At 38.2% G+C, this 18,389-nt stretch overlaps 1 protein-coding gene across 1 annotated transcript; it reads left to right on the top strand.

The window, feature by feature from the left end:
* The first annotated feature begins 10,506 nt into the window (after nt 1–10,506).
* Nucleotides 10,507–16,570, top strand: LOC111610299 (zinc finger protein 420-like). Its single transcript, XM_023343584.1, has 3 exons — nt 10,507–10,511; nt 10,956–11,004; nt 15,090–16,570. Exons 2-3 carry the CDS (start codon nt 10,963–10,965, stop codon nt 16,560–16,562), a joined length of 1,515 nt encoding a protein of 504 aa, XP_023199352.1. The 5' UTR covers nt 10,507–10,511; nt 10,956–10,962; the 3' UTR covers nt 16,563–16,570.
* Nucleotides 16,571–18,389: the final 1,819 nt, after the last annotated feature.

Below are 18,389 nucleotides of genomic sequence, written 5' to 3' on the forward strand. Positions count from 1 at the left end.
GAAAGCACATGTAGTGGTGCAGATTCTGTAGAGACGTCTGTTTGGATGCACAGTCAGAACTGAGAGTGGTGGGTTTGGGATGTGATGCACTCTAGTGACAAAAACTTATTTCCTAATAACATAAATATGATTTTTGTCTGTTATTTTTGTCCGGCTTTATCGCATCTGACTTCTTCTAGTGCAGAATTATGAAGCATGTCTCACGTAATGTGACGTAAAGGTTGGAGAAAATGCAACATTCAGATATGATTTAGTTCCACAAATCAGACTTTTTGCTTTGGGTGAAAAGATTGGAATTGGGTCGTTCAGACTGCAGTGAAATTTTTAAAATTTGGGTCGAATTTACCTGCCAAAGAAACTATAAACCGAGCCGAAAAGGCCTGACAATAATCTGATAAATAAATGCAAATGTACAAATAACAATACACAAGAATAAACTAAGAAACTAAAAACAAAGGGATGAACCTGTATAGCAACACTCTTTGAATAATAATGAGTACAGAGAACTGGGTATAGCAAGACCTATTGAATATAAATAAACCAAAAGGAACGGATCAAGCACAGAAGAAAGCCAAATCCCAAACACCAAAGAATTGTAATAAATATAGGATATTAGTCTTATTAGATGTAGAAAATGATTAGAAAGGATTTTTTTGGTTTCATTTCTAAATCATAAAAACCTGGCATTGTAACAGCTGAGCGCAAACGTTTCGTATCCTCTGTGTCTTTGTTTTGTTCTGTGTTTGTGGAGGACATTTGTTTCCAAGGAAGCCAATTTGCAAGTCAGAGATACTTGAAGGCTTCTCTCTTCTTCCCTGGAATAATTTTGAAACATTCATGTAAGGATCCAGGCTGAAGGCAAATTCAGCCACTTCAAATCCAGATGATAGCCACATTTGCAAGTTTATGCAAATAGTTGTAAAACTTTGATTTGCCAGTCGTTGAATCTTGAGACAATTGTCTTTCGCCATCTTTGTCCTCTGTTTGCATTACCACTTCCTGTATTTCTGTATTTCTTATTTATGGGTTCTGAATTTATGTTTTCTCCCACCTGTTCTATTTTTAGCCAGTTCAAATATCTAAAAACTTAATTTAGTTTGTCATTTTAACAAACACTTACATCTTCTCCACCTGCTTGGCTTCAGGAGGGCATTTGCTAGTCTAAACATTCATGTAAATGCTATGGAAAAATGCTTTGTGCTGCTTTGTAGCTCAAAGAAAATAACTCAAACCTCTGCAATGTGCATTCACTCTGGGCTCTGTACACTTTTTATATGTTGTTTCTGTCAGGTGTGTTGTCTTTGCGTCTTTGTCATTTTTCAGATTTTATTTGGCTCGCCGTGCGGCTGCAGCGTGGAGGGAGACAGGGATCGGTTGAGGCTGTTGTTGCTCACAGAGAGCATGCAGAGGACAGTGCAGATGGTGCAGCTGTATTCAAACAGTGATAAATGACCGCCGCACCTGGCTCATGGTAACTCGAGTAAACACCGCAAATGCCAAGGTTAACACTTAAAACTTTTGATTTGCATAGGCCTTTGAAAGTGTACTCAAATAAAAATGGCCTATAAATGGATACCGCCACACAAGCAAACAAATTTTCTAAGTTTAGAGTATAATGATTAGCCAATACGTATGCCAAATTTTATAAAATGTATACAACTTGTTTTTTTTTTACAAAGCGTGTTTTAGTCTTTATGGAGGCGATAAAGGCTGCAGAAACACAATATATGCCTTTGCAGTTTGGTGGATTTCTACAAACATTCTTGTAAAATAAAATAAAATATACCAAGTGAAAGTGCAGTATTACTTCTTTTTAGTAGATAATAGATAAACTAAAAGGTCACAATCTTGTGCACCTGTTTAGGTCTATAACGATCATGCACTGCAGGTTTGTAGCCAAAACAGGATAATGTATTATGTTTAACTTAAATAAGGGGATTATAACAATACATTCTGCAGGCAGATTATAAAATGATCTGCCTGCAGAGAAGCTGAAAGCAGAAAAGTTGCATATTTTTGATATTCCAAACAATTTGAATACAATTTATTGTACAAATATTTGAGAAATATTTATTTTAGATGCAAAGACAGTACAGTAAAAACAGTCCAGCTTTTTATACATTAAAATAAATATTATCCCAAGGACTTTGCCATGTTGTTTACACAGCAATGCATTCTGGGTAAATCACGTATGCCAGGTCCAATTATGCTAGCTTCATCCAGCCAAAATAGCATTGAGTTAGTATCATTATGAAGACGTTTCAGTTCGATTGAGTTGAAATTGATGGAAATGTAGAAATCACAAGAGGAAGTGAAGATGAGGAGGGGCAAATGAGGAAGAGGAAGGAGTTCATGGAAAAAGCTGGAGTTTGTGCTGCTGCTGCCACCGTTAACTTCGTAAATAAAACAGTGAAGGACATGTACCTCTGCTCCGGTAAGTAGCCCTGTAAACAACTCTGTGTCCGGTCAAATCTCGGTGGTTTCACTTTCTGTAGTAGCAATAGCCATTAGCTTCCTCATAAGTTTTGCTCATACAAATGACTCGCAGTCTTCTGCAGAGAAATGTTGGAAGCACAAATGTGACTCCTTCGGAAGTTGTTCTTTTTTTATGTAGGAAGCGATGCCGGCTCGCTTCACTATTTTTTTTCTTTAAATTACGGCTAACAGTGCCACCATGTGGCATTGTCTAAATTTACACTAGTCAATCGCAAAGTCAGTGACGTGCGGTCAGGGGAGGCCTCACCTGTCATCCTGGAAAAATAATAATGATAAGATCATTTATATAGCTATTTTTACCCTGTGGTTTGTACTAAAAAGTATTTATTTTTTGTTTAGGTTAACCAATTTTGATTATTTTTTCTTTAAAATCGCTGAATTTGTGCAATTTTCCATTCAAATGCTCAGAAGCGCAGATGGTGAGGTAGCATCGAGTTGAGTCTCACCTTGAGTTGATCAACCTCTGGCTAACTGCACCGGCTGCCATTCTATGAGAGCATGCTCCTCCTGTCTGTACGTCACCAATAAAATGGTTAAAAAACATTTAATGTATGACCTGATTGTCCATAATTTAGCTTATCTATATAATGTATAGTGTTTTTGTCACCAACTGTGTGTGTAACGTGATTCGTGTGCTGAGCAGCGATCAGAAACCAGAGAACAGATTCGATGTGAGGCAGGCAGTTCTCTGGCCTCATGGCAGGGGGCGCTCATGATCCCAGACATTGTGACTCCACAACTGCAGAGTAAGAGACAGTAACAGCGAGCTAGCAAAGTGCAGCGATATATTTATAGTTTTTTCCTCTCTTCCGACGTCAATATTTCTACACTTAAATAGTTTTCTAAAGTGGATTTTCACTCGAAGCTGGAAATAATAACTAGAGGAGGACCAACACCGGGGCGGGAAGGTTTGCTCCAAACTAGGAGGCTGAAGACTAGCCGCTCTTTTCACACGGAAAGAAAAGACTGGCTTTGTGAATGTCTTCGTAGAAACAGCCGTTTCATTTTTTTCTCAACTTGTGGACTCAGATGGGATTTTGACTTAAACCAAACATGAGCGGCGGACCACTGAGATCCAGAACCAGGTCGCACTAAAACTGGGATGTCAGGACAGATTCTGCGTTTTTGTGCAAAATGAGCGGCGCACGGACTTCAGTTATAGGTAAAGGTAAGATTGAAATCTTTTTTTGTTTGGTTTTTTTAATGAAATGTGCGTGTTGTGGGCTACAGTTTGTGTGTGGAGAATGTTAGATTAGCTAATAGCAGCGGTAGCTATAATCTATCACAGCAATCACTTATTAATAATCGCAAAAATAAACATTAAGCCTAAAAATACACTAGTGCAACAGACTGAATGTTCTGTGGAAAATATTTGAGTGTTTTTAGGTGTTGAATCCTGAAACGAAAATCCCCAACTCCTTCCTGCGTTTACTCTGCAGAATCCGATACAGAACAGACAATAATAATAATAATAATAATAATAATAATAATAATAATAAATAACAAATGGCGAACTCTCTAGGTGAAAAAAATAACGAAAAGATATAACAGTTTTGAAGAAATTCCGCTATTTTTAAGTTAGTGGGAAAATTATGACATATTTAAGATGCTCAACTAATCGTGGATAATTTTCTGTTGAAACATGGAAAGAGTAGCATTTTTAAAATATGCAGATATTGAAACAAATTAATTGGATGTTGTCTGCCGCCTTGCTAAAAGAAACTGCTAATATAAGTGAAATCTCTGTAGACAGGATGTTCAACCTAACAGGTTAATATCTAGACTCCAGGGACAATAATTCAAAGTAGCATAAATACAATCTGTTTCTGCTTTTGTCGCCCTGTAGAAATTATTGCAACACATTTAGTAGTTTCTCAGAAGTAATTTTTAGGTTATGTTTTATGTAGGACTAAAACATGCTGACTGCTGAAGTTGCATTGAGCAAATTTAACCTTGGAGTTGGTCTGGCAGAACCTGTTGCGACTGTGACACTTTGGTCTTGTTTAGTCAACACCGCCTGTGCTATTCTCTCTGTTTTCATGTCCACACATTTTGTTTCCTGCACAATAGAGTATGAAGAAACTGGCATCCATTTCTTATCTGCACATGCGTTTAAACTTGCAGGTTTTATGTCAACCAGCTGAGCAGACGTCTGACTTTTTAACACGTCTTCATTTGAGCCTTTTCCATTTCTGACTCCAGAAGGGAAGATTTAAAACTGCTGTTTCCTTTTGTGATCTATGATATTTTACATAAACACGACTTTTACGCAAGTTAGGGGTGTCCAAACTGTGGACCAGGGGCCATTTGTGGCCCTTGGATTCATTTTGTGTGGCCCTCACAGCAATTCAAGAATGGCACAGATTTGGCCATCCGGATGAGATTTTCCATGGCAAGTTTTTATCTTTTTAAACAAAAACTATTAAGAACAACGCAGAGAGACTTTTTATTTTATTTTTATTTCATAATAAGTTGGCCCACAAACATCAAAAACAATCTTTGGCACACCCATCCATCACATTTGATTAAATGCAGCGAAATTTGTGGAAGAAAATTCTTACTTTAGTTGCTGGGAATAAACTAAAACCATTTATAGACTTAATAAACTGAAACTAATAAACCCAGAAAGGTAAATGGCTTTAAACATTTAGGCAAATGAAAAATATTATGCATTTTATTTATTGTTGTCCAGGTAAAAGAGAAAGAATTCAAATAAATTGGGGGTTGGAGGAACATTTTGGCCCTCCAACCCCTAACATTAGCCTTACTGAAAAAGTGATCTTGTCCCTACAATCATACTGAAAAACAGTTAAAGATTCACACATTATGCTTACTTAACATTTGTTCAAATATATATATAAAAAACCCAACAAAAATATTCAATTTGTATAGAAAATATTGGCCTTTAGAACAAAAAACATCTACTTCAACTCAAAAGAATCAAATTAAGTTTGTTTAATGTCCTTAATTTGATTAAGGACATTAATCAAACTTTCTTTCATTAATTGTAATGAAGAAAAGTTAAATAAAGTTTTATTGGATGGATTATAGATCTTTAGAAGTCATAAGACTTTCATGAAACTTTGATTGATAACATTTTCACTAAATGGGAGAGAAAGTAAGAGTCTCCGTCTCCTTCCTACCGTCACCCGTAAGCAACACAGTGTTAGAGTTAAGCTTATATTTTCAGCTGGAGAACTTTCCCTAAAAGTACCAGACTGTTTCCCCGGCCACTTGGCTGAAAGAGTCCAGCATCATCTAAAAAAGACAAATTAAACCATGAGGCATTAGGTTGGCTGATCGGGAGAATTCCCGCTGGGCTGTCCTGATGTTTGGATCACAAGGGCCGGTTTTCTCTCTTTGTTTTCCATTTTTTGGTGCCGGTGTCCACTCTCCAGCGGCAGCTCTCTGTTTTATATTTATAAGATGAGAAGTAGAAAGAGCTAAAGTGTTTTAAAAGTGATTAAAATGAGGGAAGTTGTGGAAACGAAGTTAAATGTGCAAACGTTTTCACAAAATGAGGTTGCAGGTCCGTAACTTCAGATGAGGATGATGAAACGAGTAATGCTAGATGTACTTTGAATGTTATTAGAATTAGTATAGTGAAGAGTGTGAAACAGATTTGTATGAAACCCGTTCACACAGAAACTTAATTCCAGTCACGTTTACTTAATTAGTAAACGGAAAAAAAATGGATTTCAGCCAAAAATGTGAACGGAGCAACAAGACCTGCTGACCTTTCCATCCTCGTTTGAACTTTGTCGTTTTCACCATTTCAAGATGGCTAAATGCATCAAGTTGCTGTTGTGGTTGTTTAATTTGCTGTTTGTTTTAACAAACAATTAAACGTGTCTGTAGCTGTAGCTGCTGGTGAGCGTATATCAAATTTTGGCTTCTACACAGAGATTTAGTCCTTATTTAATTTTTACCAACACAGATTTTTGCTTCCAAGTTTTGCCAATTTTGACCTTTAAAAATGATGGAAAAAAGCTGAATTAAAGAGGAAAACAATTTCAACAAATCTGAAACTACAACTAATACTTCAGATTCTGCTATTCAGTGTGGTGTAACAGATTTATCCCAACCATTTCTGTGAATTTTGACCTGTTAAGATTTTTTTCCTCTTTATTTGAGCTTTTCAGCAGACCAGCTGACCCATCAACCTATTTTATTTACAATTCATTTGGCTAAGAAATGCAGTTTTTTCTACATTTTAGACATTGTTTCTCAGTTAAAAAGTTGGCTTCCCTAAAGTATCTTACAAACCTGATGAGGCAAAGTGAAATAAAAACAATGTTTAAACCAAGACGTTGCATTAACTGATCACCGCAGTGCAGAATATTAATGCTGAAACAAGGTCGTTTGTTTCCTGCCCTGCACAATTTATAATGAGGGCAGAACTTATAACTCCAAACAAATGAGGCCAGTGTCGGCTCTCTTGAGTAAAAGCAATCTTAAGATGAAAGTTGTGATTTATACCTGTAGGAATTTTAAGGAAGGTATTTTTGAACATGTGGTCTTCAGCTGCTCACCTTTTAGCCCAACTCTGTTTAAACCTGCAGATTTACACTGCAGCCCCAAAAGGGAAGAAAAGAGAGGAAAGGGAAATAAATCACTGTTCATGCCACATTTCCTGGATAACTGTAGTTATTGTTTCCACTCAGGGTGTTGGACAGAACCAGACTGCTCTTCCTTTCGGGCTGGTTTTGTCTTGTTTCAGGTGCTCTAATGTGTTTGCACTGTGACTGGATCAAGGATGCTTGGTGGGATTTTGTGTTTTTGCTGTGCATAAAATAAACATGTATTTTAATCTGCATAGGAACCCACATTTTTAAATCATGAAATATTTACGGCACACACCTCAGAGAATGCTGGATATCAAATATAAACGAATAAAAATCATCTTCACTCTCACCGTGACTTAAATAAACAATTATAATAATTTGTTGTTAAAAATCTTAGGAGGATACTTAAAGTTTTACTCAAGAAGGCCTTTTTTATGCAACGTAACAACAGCGTGAATTAAAATGTTTACTATATAAAAATATATAATTTAAAGGAAATTTAGATATGCCTAGTTTTGGTTTCCATGGTAACACGGCATTTAAATGTCTTCCTTTAAAATGCAAATAGAGAAAATAATGCTTGGAAATGATATTCTCCTGCTTCTGGGCTGAAAAAATAACTGACTTGATCTTTCGAACACGCTGGGTTTTGTGTAGAAGCTTTTACAAATGGAGGCGTTATTACTGGATCTGTTGAAGCCAAGATTTGTAATCATTAAGTACAGTCACTATCAGTGTGTTTTTCTGTCCAAAGTCTCTTCACAGTCATAACATATTAGGTGAAGTATCCAGTAAACCTCTTAAAGAGCCAGTATTATGTATTTTAAAGGCCCATAATACAATTTTATAGCTTAATAAAGTAACTATGTTACCTTCATTTGTTATAAAAATGCTTTATATATCCTTAATGGCTGTCTCTTTGAGAAACTCCTGCTCTTTCTGAAGCTCCATGTTTACCAGCGTTGCTCTGAAAAGTAGCTCCTATAATGAGCTCAGCAGGTGTTTGCTAATATCTGCTGGCTAGTCTGAAGGAGTTGAGTGGAGGAGTTGCAGCAGAGGGTTGCTCTGTGACGCTGAAGCTCGGAAACTGATGAGCTTTAATTTTCTGTCTTTTATTATATATCACAAGTAGGCCCGTTGCAATAAACAGTACATTAATTAATTGCATAATAAATGAAAACAAACTCAATTGTGAGGACTTGAGTTTTCTGTGTTTATTTTGGTTTCTCTGTGTTGTTCCGTCTACCCCTTGATTGATCCCAGCTGTGTCTTGTTCCCTGATTACCCTCCGTGTATTTAAGTCCACCTGTGCCTCTTGCTTCCTTGTCGGGTCCTCGTCTTGTCTGTCGTCAGTTCTTGTTTATTTGCAGTTTATTACCGGTTCTGAGCTCTTAGCCTTCTGCTCTGCTGTGCTGAATGGATTATTGTGCTTTATTCTTCATTAAATCATCATTTCATTCTACAAACCTGGGTCCACTGCGTCTACCTCACCATTTCACAGCCATGAAACTTGACAACAATAACTGCCATGGGCATGATTTATTGTTTCTCTCTTTCTACAAAAAAATTGAAATACAATTTTCTTTACAGAGACTTAATAATTCATTTTATTTATTGTTTTTGTTTATTCATTTTATTGCCATTGCCATTATATTACTTTAAAAATGGTCTCAAAACAACAATATTATCGTTTATCACAATAACTTCTGGGACAATTTATCGTCTAGTAAAGTTTGCTATTGAGACAGGCCTAATTACTAACCTGCTTTAACATTCAGTTTTCACCCAAATCAGCAGAATTTACTCTGAATTCACTGCGTTTAGTTATTAAAGCAGTAGAGTCACAACACAAAGCCAGATCCAAACAGTCCCACCCAGAAAATCAGCTTCACCAAGGATTATTTTATGAAAACTCTTGAAATACCTTTAGCGGCCGAGTAATCCCAGATCTGTTTTCTTATCTTTGCACCTGTTGAAGCTTTAATACCTTTAATGTCCCTCACGTTATACGAGACTTGAAATATTTAATAAAACTTTGCATGGTGGCTCCATGACAATCAGGATCTCTGATTTCTGCTTTTAGATTTGCTGCGTTATAGGCGTTACCTTGGATTGGCTGCAGGTGAGCTGAGCTCCGCCGCCATGTTCTGCTTCTCCTGTACGCCCAGAACAGCTGCAGGCTTCACATTCAGGCAGTTTATATGAATAAATGAACCGATCTGATCCGAGCCGCATCAGGGAAGTCCCCCTCAGAGGGACAAAGAACCCTGATGTGGAACCAGAAAGATTTAGCAGGATTAGGATTGAGCAGCAGCAGTATTAATATTGGTCTACAGCAGCACATGTAGTGACTGAGCTCAGTTACAGCAACAGCATGTAAAGACAAGACTTTGTGTTTTTGCAGTGTATCACACAAAATGGGAATAAGCATCTGAAAATTGTGAAAATAGATTATTTTTGCTAATAATGCAGACAACAACCTGTTTCTGTGGTTTTCATCTAAATATTTCCTCCAGATTATTTTTTATTCTAGCAGGAAACTTTTTGGTCGAGTTTCTAGTCCAAATATCTTACAACACTTTAAATAAGACAAGCTAACTAGAAAGTAACTTTTCAGCAACATATAGAGGATTGTTTGAAGTAAATCCTTAATATTGATGACAAAGTTCTAGTTCTATTGGCTGATAAATTAACTTATGGGGAAAATGGCTTTTACAGGTTAAATAATCTGCCAATAATTCCATATGAAGGAATTATTAATTATTGATTTCCAATAAATTGCTTAAACTTTTATGTTTAGTTTAGTTACTTCAGTCTTAGTATCACATTAGCTTAGTTGTCCAGGGGTTGCAACCCTGAGGGCTGCGGGCCGTTACCATGGCGATCCGGGTCGGGGGCCCACGGGGCTACGACGGCCGGAAGGAACGGGCCGCCATATTTTAGCTCAGGATCCATATGCACCACATTTAGTGATTGTTGCTGTGATATTTGTGCCGCCCGACAGGGGGACTGTTGGGAATAAATAATTCTGTGTTCCTCCGTCTCTTTTAGCTTCTGCAGGCTCGGATAAACACAGAGGCTCACACATACGAATGCAGCTTGTTTTAAAAGAAGTGACATTTACAAAACATAACAAATATAGTCATTTGTTACAACTATGGTTACATTAAGATGTAAAATATCCAAACAACCTGTCTCCATGGAAACAGTACTGTATGCACCATGACAAGTTTCCAGATCTGTTGAAATAAAATAGATTTAACATTTAAATGAAACTTTCTGGTGCACAGAAGAATAAAGTCTGTAATTAGCCTAATCAGATGGCTGAATGTTTTGTTTTAAATACATAGAGAGTTAAATGTTTATGGAGCTGTAATCCTTTGAACAATGTTACCATGGAAACCATAAGAGCATAACAAAGATAATCTGAAGAGGTGGCTCGCAGAAATTGTAAGTAAATGCTTATTTCTTTATCACATATATTTGTAATAATTTATACTGATGTTTAATAATTCACTGTACAAAATGTAGAATCATGTCATCACTAAAACTTAAACCTGTGAAGCAGAAATCATCCCTCTGTTTCATGATTCTCAGTTATTTCTGTTAAAAGTGCTAGAAGTTTACAAAGCATCTGTTTAAATGCACAGTTAGCTTAGCTTATGAAAACTTTCTAAATGAAAAACAGAAATGAAAACTTTTCAGAGAAATTAGGGAATGTATTTAATCCTGGCTGACATAAAGCAGGAAGTTAAGACTGTTTTAAAATCATAATGTGTGAAATCAGGTTGTCTCTAATAAATATCTGGTTTCAACTATATCTGAAACTGCTGCCACTGCTGCACAAATATCCTAAATTCAATTTTCCATGTTATGAATGTTTGTTTTACGCAGGACTGAAATGGAGAAACTTCACCTGGAAGAGAAGGCATCACTGGAAGAGGTTAGTTATTAAAACTTGTGGGAACAAATTGCTACTTTATTGTTTTTAATAGTCTTTCTGCATTTACTTTAAATGTTCTCTCTGCGCATGAATGGGATTTCTCTGGGTACTCTGGCTTCATGCCACACCTCAAAAACATGACATTTATTTTCATTCGGGTTTTCTGAATTGCTATAAGTATGAAAGTGTGTGTGTGTGTGTGTGTGCATGGTTGTTGGTCCTCTATGTAGGCCTGTCACAATAGCAAATTTTGCTGAGTGATTAATTGTCTCAAAAATTATTGCGATAAACGATAATATTGTTTGAAGACCTTTTTACACTGATTTAATGGAAATGACGTAATAATGCATGCGATTTCCTGCCAAAGATAGATACACTTTATTTTCAAAAGAACACTAAACACTGGAACTGATAAACAAAATAAACTAAACAACCAAAAACAAAATAAAATGGATTCTCAGTCTCCATTAACAAAAAATGTACTTGAATAAAAACTAAACAACATAAAGCCAAAGTGTAAATAAATACTGCATTCAACCAAAAGAGTGCAGATTATGAAGTCTGTATATTATGTTGCCCTTCAGTAATAATTAGATTTAAATAGAGAAGATGGGCACATCGACTACCTGATGCAATAATTCACACTACATGATTTTTTGCCCGGATTTTCCCCTTAAGACCATCTTAGAACGTTGGCCGTCCTAAGATGGTCGCTTGCGATTTCGTAACCGATCATCCAGTAGTGTGTGGTGTGTTACGGTAGATCGTTGTTACCGCACCGATCCAAATCAGGGGTTTTCCCCGACTGGCCTGTTGAATGTGACAGGCAGCCAATCAGAAAGCGCGGATTCTCCTCTGCGCTTTCTGAGGGGAATTTACGGAGGGGAATCCCAAACAGCTGACACGGTGCAACCCGAAGTCCAGAGGGCATCGGAGATGATACGTGGAAACAACATTAATGTTTATTCAACATTTTGTGCAATATATATATATAGAAATGACAAAGGAGGAGTTGGAGTGAAATTGCTACCGCAGTTGATAAACCCGGTAACTTTTCAGCTGTTCTTCGTTAACGTGACATAAATGGGTTATAATAATTTTCATTCAGTCAGGACTTTACGCTGACACTAGCCACATGCATTGCAGGTAGATTGTAGTAAAGCATTGATTAATGCCTGGTTTTAAAATTAGTTAACTGAACTTGTAGCCATTATTTTGTGCCCATTGTTGGACACAACACGGCAGGACCGAACCCAATTGAACCGTTATACCAAGGATTTCTGTCGGCTCATGTTTGGTCTGTCAGGTTTTGAAAATGGGCCGACAATCGGCCTCTAAGATCGTGTTGTGTGCGCTGGGCTTTACACTGAGGAAATGGGGAAAGGAGGAGTCACTGGAGAGCACCGGAGTTTAGCCTTTTTTCATTCAGTGTCATTAACAGAAAGAGAAAAAGGCTGGAAGAGACGATAAAGCCGATAATTAAAATGAGGTCGATAGTTTTCATTTATTGTACGATTAATTGATTTATCGTTTATCGCGACAGGCCTACCTGTTGCCAGGTGACCTGTCCTAACGAAACCCAAATCTTTATGTTAGCTTACAAAAGAGATCTGAAACCTTTACAGCAGTGGTCCCCAACATTTTTATTATCGCGGACCGGTCAAGACTTGGCAATTTTGCTGCGGCCTGGCGGGAGGGCGTCAGATAATGCTTCTGCATGTTGGTGTTCCCGCTAAAGCCCCCCCCCCAATTTTCCATTTACGACAATCTTACAACATCCTGTAGTGTGTGGTGTGTTACGTGGAAGGGGAAGTAACACACTTCCTCTTCCACGAATATGAAGAATATATTCATCAACATTGTCTTGGCCCGATTATCGCAGTCTGTGGGGTTTTCCCTGGGAGCGAGAACACAGCCCGTTGAATGTGACAGGTAGCCAATCAGAAAACACGGTGACGCAAGAACGGAAGGGAAATCCCAAACAGTTGACATGGCAACTGAGAGTCCGGTGGACATCAGAGGTGATATATGGAAATGTTTATTACTATATTTGAAGGTCATTTTTATATATGTTTATTATATGTGGTTATGTTTATTCAGTTAAAAATGTTAACTACAAAAAACCATGACTCACCTCCAAATCATAGTGCAGCAAATAGAGCGGCTGCTCCCGCCGCCTTTTATCAAACGCCTTTTCTTTTTTATCGCTTAAAATGAGTCCACAAACTATCACTGCTGCTTCTACATCGTCATCCATGTTTGATTATTCTAAATTCATGTATGGTATGTTGGGTGTTTTACTGGATTTTCTTCTGGAATCGGGATGTTCAGGAGTGGAATCGGTTCAGGTGGTGTGTTGCTCCTGCCGTGTGGCTGGACACACGAACTGACCGAACCTGTTGGACTTTTATCGGCTCTGTGGTCACAGAGGTTTTTAAAATCGGCCGAAAATCCTTAAATTGTGTGAATCTGACCTAAAACTTACAAGCTCCACTCCTCTCATCTCGTCTCGACCACTGCCCTAACGCTCTCTGACTCTGGTCGCTATGGTAACGTTTACATATCCCTTCAAAATAAGATACAGATGCGCCACAAAAACTAACATTTTACTTTCGTGAAAATTGTAACTCACGATAACGACTAATGGGAGCCCTGAGCTTGATCCTCTGCAACGAGACGGTCCCACCTGGGAGCGATGAGAGACAATGATACCCAAGTGTTGCTTATGCACAGGGTGCTCGGTCTCTACATGGTGAAGCAGCTTGAAGCTTCATTTCCTCAGTAACAAGCCGGTCACCATATCATGCAGATTGGGCTTGGAATGTGGGAATCACCTACCTGGATAAATCCATTCTCCTGTCTCTTCTCTGGGCGTTTTCCATTTGGAAAGAAACTTTCCAAAGACATCTGATCTGTTTTTTACTCGTTTTGCTGCTTGTGGATCAATGTTGGCATGCAAGACGGAACCGAGAGAATCCGGTTAAGGGATTTTCAAAATAAAAGATTCTCCAGACTCAAATAATGCATAAAATGGAAATATTAAATTATTTCTTGTGCGGCCCAGTACCAATTGGTCCACGAACCGGTACCGGTCCGCGGCCCGGGGGTTGTGGACCACTGCTTTACAGTCCAAAGAACCATTTTTGCCTTCAGTCCAGATAAAAAACAACAACACTTTTTTAGAGCCATAAATGTTTGCTGACTTGTCATTTTAATAAACATCTAACTATAGAAAATCTGTTGTCATTTTTAAAGAACCACAATTTTATTTCTTTTTTGGGATTTAAACAACATAATAATAGGATCCCGAGTTGTTAAATATTAACTGCTAAAAAGGTTAAATGTAAAAATTAAAATCTGAATCTGCCTTCAAATAATGATTCATATCAATGAAGATATTTGTGGAGAATTTAGTAAAATTATAGGATAGTTTTCAACACAATGACAAGAAAAACAGATTAAAAAATACAAAACTGGAACTTTTCTTGTCCTTCTGTTGTGGAAATTCAATGCAATTGTTCTGTTGTATATTACTGACGACTATGAGCCGACTGTGGCTCTGTGGGTAGAGTAGTTGTTTTGTGATCAGAAGGTTGTAGGTTCAATTCCAGGTTCCTCCTGGCACATGTTGATGTACCCCTGGGCAAGGCACTTACCCCCTACTGATGTATAAATGTGAGAGTTTGTGTGTGTGAATGGGTGGATGTGACTCCAGTGTAAAGCGCTTTGAATGGTCAAAATGATTGGAAAAGATCCATATAAGTTCAGTCATTTACCATTTTATTAAAATGTACTTTTGCCATTATGCCTAGATTAAAAGACCGTCAGTTGGTTTTTCTGCATTTTTAACTAAATTATTAGGAGCCATTATAAAATGTCCAAAGAGCCACTGGTGGGGCCACAGGTTCCAGACCTCTAGTCTACCTGAGAGAAAGGCACATTTATACTTTTTGCATTTGATTAAACTAAACGGGGAGATGTGTTGGGATGCTTTTAATCTTTGCAAAGCAATAAAGCTGTTGACTATCAATGTGTTTGTGTATTATATTTACTGTTGGTTATAATTACTGCACTTCCCTCCGTAGAACCAAACCTGCACAAACCCAGGCGGCCATGATGATAAAGCCTCAGTTGGTCCCAGCGATGGACAGCAGGTTCAGCCCACCCAGAGGCTGCAGAACAAACACCGTTGTGACAAGTGTCTGAAATATTTCAGAAGGAAGATGTATCTGAAAATTCATCAACGCATTCACACTGGAGAGAAGCCTTATAGCTGCAGTCAGTGTGAGAAGAGATTCAGATTTGCTTCAGGACTGAAGACTCATCAGCGACTCCACACTGGAGAGAAGCGCTATCTCTGTGACCAGTGTGGAAAGGCTTTTATTCAGAAGGTTAGTTTTAACACTCATCAGCGAATCCACACTGGTGAAAAGCCTTATAGATGTGACCAGTGTGGAAAGGCTTTTATCCAGAAGGGTAATTTTAACCGCCATCAGCGAATCCACACTGGTGAAAAGCCTTATAGCTGCAGTCAGTGTGAGAAGAGATTCAAAGATCTGTCAGTGCTGAAGCATCATCAGAAAATCCACATTGGAGAAAAGCTTTATAGATGTGACCAGTGTGAGAAGACATTCAAAAATTCCTCAGGGTTGACGTATCATATGCATATCCACACTGGTGAAAAGCCGTATAGATGTGATCAGTGTGAGAAGACATTCATATGTTCCTCAAGTCTGAAGCGTCATCAGCGAATCCACACTGGTGAAAAGCCTTATAGCTGCAGTCAGTGTCAGAGGAGATTCAAAGGTCTGTCAACGCTGAAGCATCATCAGAAAATCCACACTGGAGAAAAGCCGTATAGATGTGACCAGTGTGAGAAGACATTCAAAGATTCCTCAGTGCTGAAGCATCATCAGAAAATCCACACTGGTGAAAAGCCTTTCAGATGTGATCAGTGTAAGAAGACATTCAAACGTTCCTCAAGTCTGAAGAGTCATCAGCGAATCCACACTGGTGAAAAGCCTTATAGCTGCAGTCAGTGTGAGAAGAGATTCAAAGATCTGTCAGTGCTGAAGCATCATCAGAAAATCCACACTGGAGAAAAGCTTTATAGATGTGACCAGTGTGAGAAGACATTCAAAAATTCCTCAGGGTTGACGTATCATAAGCATATCCACACTGGTGAAAAGCCGTATAGATGTGATCAGTGTGAGAAGACATTCATATGTTCCTCAAGTCTGAAGCATCATCAGCGAATCCACACTGGTGAAAAGCCTTATAGCTGCAGTCAGTGTCAGAGGAGATTCAAAGATCTGTCAACGCTGAAGCATCATCAGAAAATCCACACTGGAGAAAAGCCGTATAGATGTGACCAGTGTGAGAAGACATTCATTTGTTCCTCAAGTCTGAAGAGTCATCAGCGAATCCACACTGGTGAAAAGCGCTATCTCTGTGACCTGTGTGGAAAGGCTTTCTTTCAGAAGGGTAATTTTAACAGCCACCAGCGAATCCACACAGGAGAAAAGCCTGATATGACAGCAGCAACATCTGGAATGTGAGGGAACTTCTTTCTCTCCTCCTGTCTTCTATCACTACGGCGACGACAGTCGGTGCTGTCAGTAACATTTATATCAATAATAATAACAAGCATGCAAATAAATTGTCTTGTCGTCCTTTTGTTGTAGCAAAAACAAAGATGCTGTCAGGATCTGGGGTTGTTTGAGTTTGGTGTTGGAATTTTGTCATTTTTGGTGTTCCTTAGATTTTTCTATTTTTGCCTTGTTTTCCACTTCTGTTCTTCCTCAGTGATTCTAGTTGTGTTTGTCACTTGTTTCTAATTATTTTCTGTTATTCTACATTACATTCTGGTTATAATCATAACACATATACAAATATATGGGTACACCAGTGACGTTCGGTCAGGGGAGGCAGGTGAGGCAGAGCCAGAGGCAGAGCCTCACCTGCCATCATAGAAAAATAATATATAATGATAAAAGAATTTATATTGCTATTTTCACCCTGTAGTTTGTACTTTAACCCTCTATGGCATGGCGTTGCCCTCAGGCAACAAACCACATAGCTGTACCTCACATTGCTCCTTTATTTTATTTTTTGGGGGGCATCATTTTTGACATATTTTTGTCCAAAAAATAGTTCTTTTATGAATATAGTTTTTGTTTGATTTGTATTTCATTTCTCATAATCAGTGTAGACAATCTTGGTGTTCTAGACCAATGTTACCCTGAGGCAACAAACCCAAATCTGGTTCCAGGAGGTGTCAGAGTCCGATTTTATGATTGACATGTAATTAGGGACCACCAAGCTCCCAAAGAATGCAGGAAAATATTTCTTCCCCACAAAAATAAAAAGTCATGCCATAGAGGGATAAAGTACCTATTTTTCATTTAGCTTAACCAGTTATTATTTTTTCTTCAAAATTGCTGAATTTTTGCATTTTCTCATTCAAATACTCAAAAGCTGGTGAGGCAGCATCGAGCTGAGCCTCACCTGGGAGTGATCAACCTCTGGCTAACTGCACCGGCTGCTATTCTATGGGAGCATGCTCCTCCTGTCTGTACGTCGCCAATAAAATGGCTAAAAACATTTAATGTATGACCTGACTTTCCATAATTTAGCTTATCTATATAATGTATAGTGTTTCATGTCACCAACTGTGTGTGTAACGTGATTCTTGTGCTGAGCAGCGATCAGAAACGGCAGAGAACAGACTCGAGGAGAGGCGGGCAGTTCTCTTGCCTCATGGCAGGGGGCGCTCATGATCCCAGACATTGTGACTCCACAACTGCAGAGTAAGAGACAGTAACAGCGAGCTAGCGTAAAGTGCAGCGATATATTTATAGTTTTCTCCTCTTACCGCAGCAATCGCGTATTAATAATCGCAAAATAAACATGAAGCCTAAAACCATATCAATGCAACAGACTGAATGTTCTGCTCTTTGTGTGGGAAATATCTGAGTGTTTTTTTTGTGGCGTTGTGGCTACGGGAGCTGTGCTGATACAGAAAGAAGTGGTTTTGAGATGTACTTTAACAGTTTCTCCCTTTGCTGTGGAGGATAGCACACAATTAATAATATCTACAGTACAGACCAAATGTTTGGACACACCTTCTAATTCAATGGGTTTTCTTTATTTTCATGACTATTTACAGTATAAGGCAAGAAATCCCACTTATTAACCTGACAGGGCAGGTTGACCTATGAAGTGAAAACCATTTCAGGTGACGACCTCTTGAAGCTCATCAAGAAAATGCAGAGTGTGTGCAAAGCAGTAATCACAGCAAAAGGTTGCCACTTTGAAGAAACTAGAATATAAGGGGTATTTTCAGTTGTTTTACACTTTTTTGTTTAGTGCATATTTCCACATGT

The sequence above is a fragment of the Xiphophorus maculatus genome, chromosome 12 (genome assembly GCF_002775205.1).
Source record: "Xiphophorus maculatus strain JP 163 A chromosome 12, X_maculatus-5.0-male, whole genome shotgun sequence".
Taxonomy (NCBI): Eukaryota; Metazoa; Chordata; class Actinopteri; order Cyprinodontiformes; family Poeciliidae; genus Xiphophorus; species Xiphophorus maculatus.

Coding starts and splice junctions, on each gene's coding strand:
- LOC111610299 (XM_023343584.1), top strand. CDS start 10,963: ATGGAGAAACTTCACCTGGAAGAGAAGGCATCACTGGAAGAG. Junction 11,005..15,089: donor AGAAGGCATCACTGGAAGAG/GTTAGTTATTAA, acceptor TTCCCTCCGTAG/AACCAAACCTGCACAAACCC.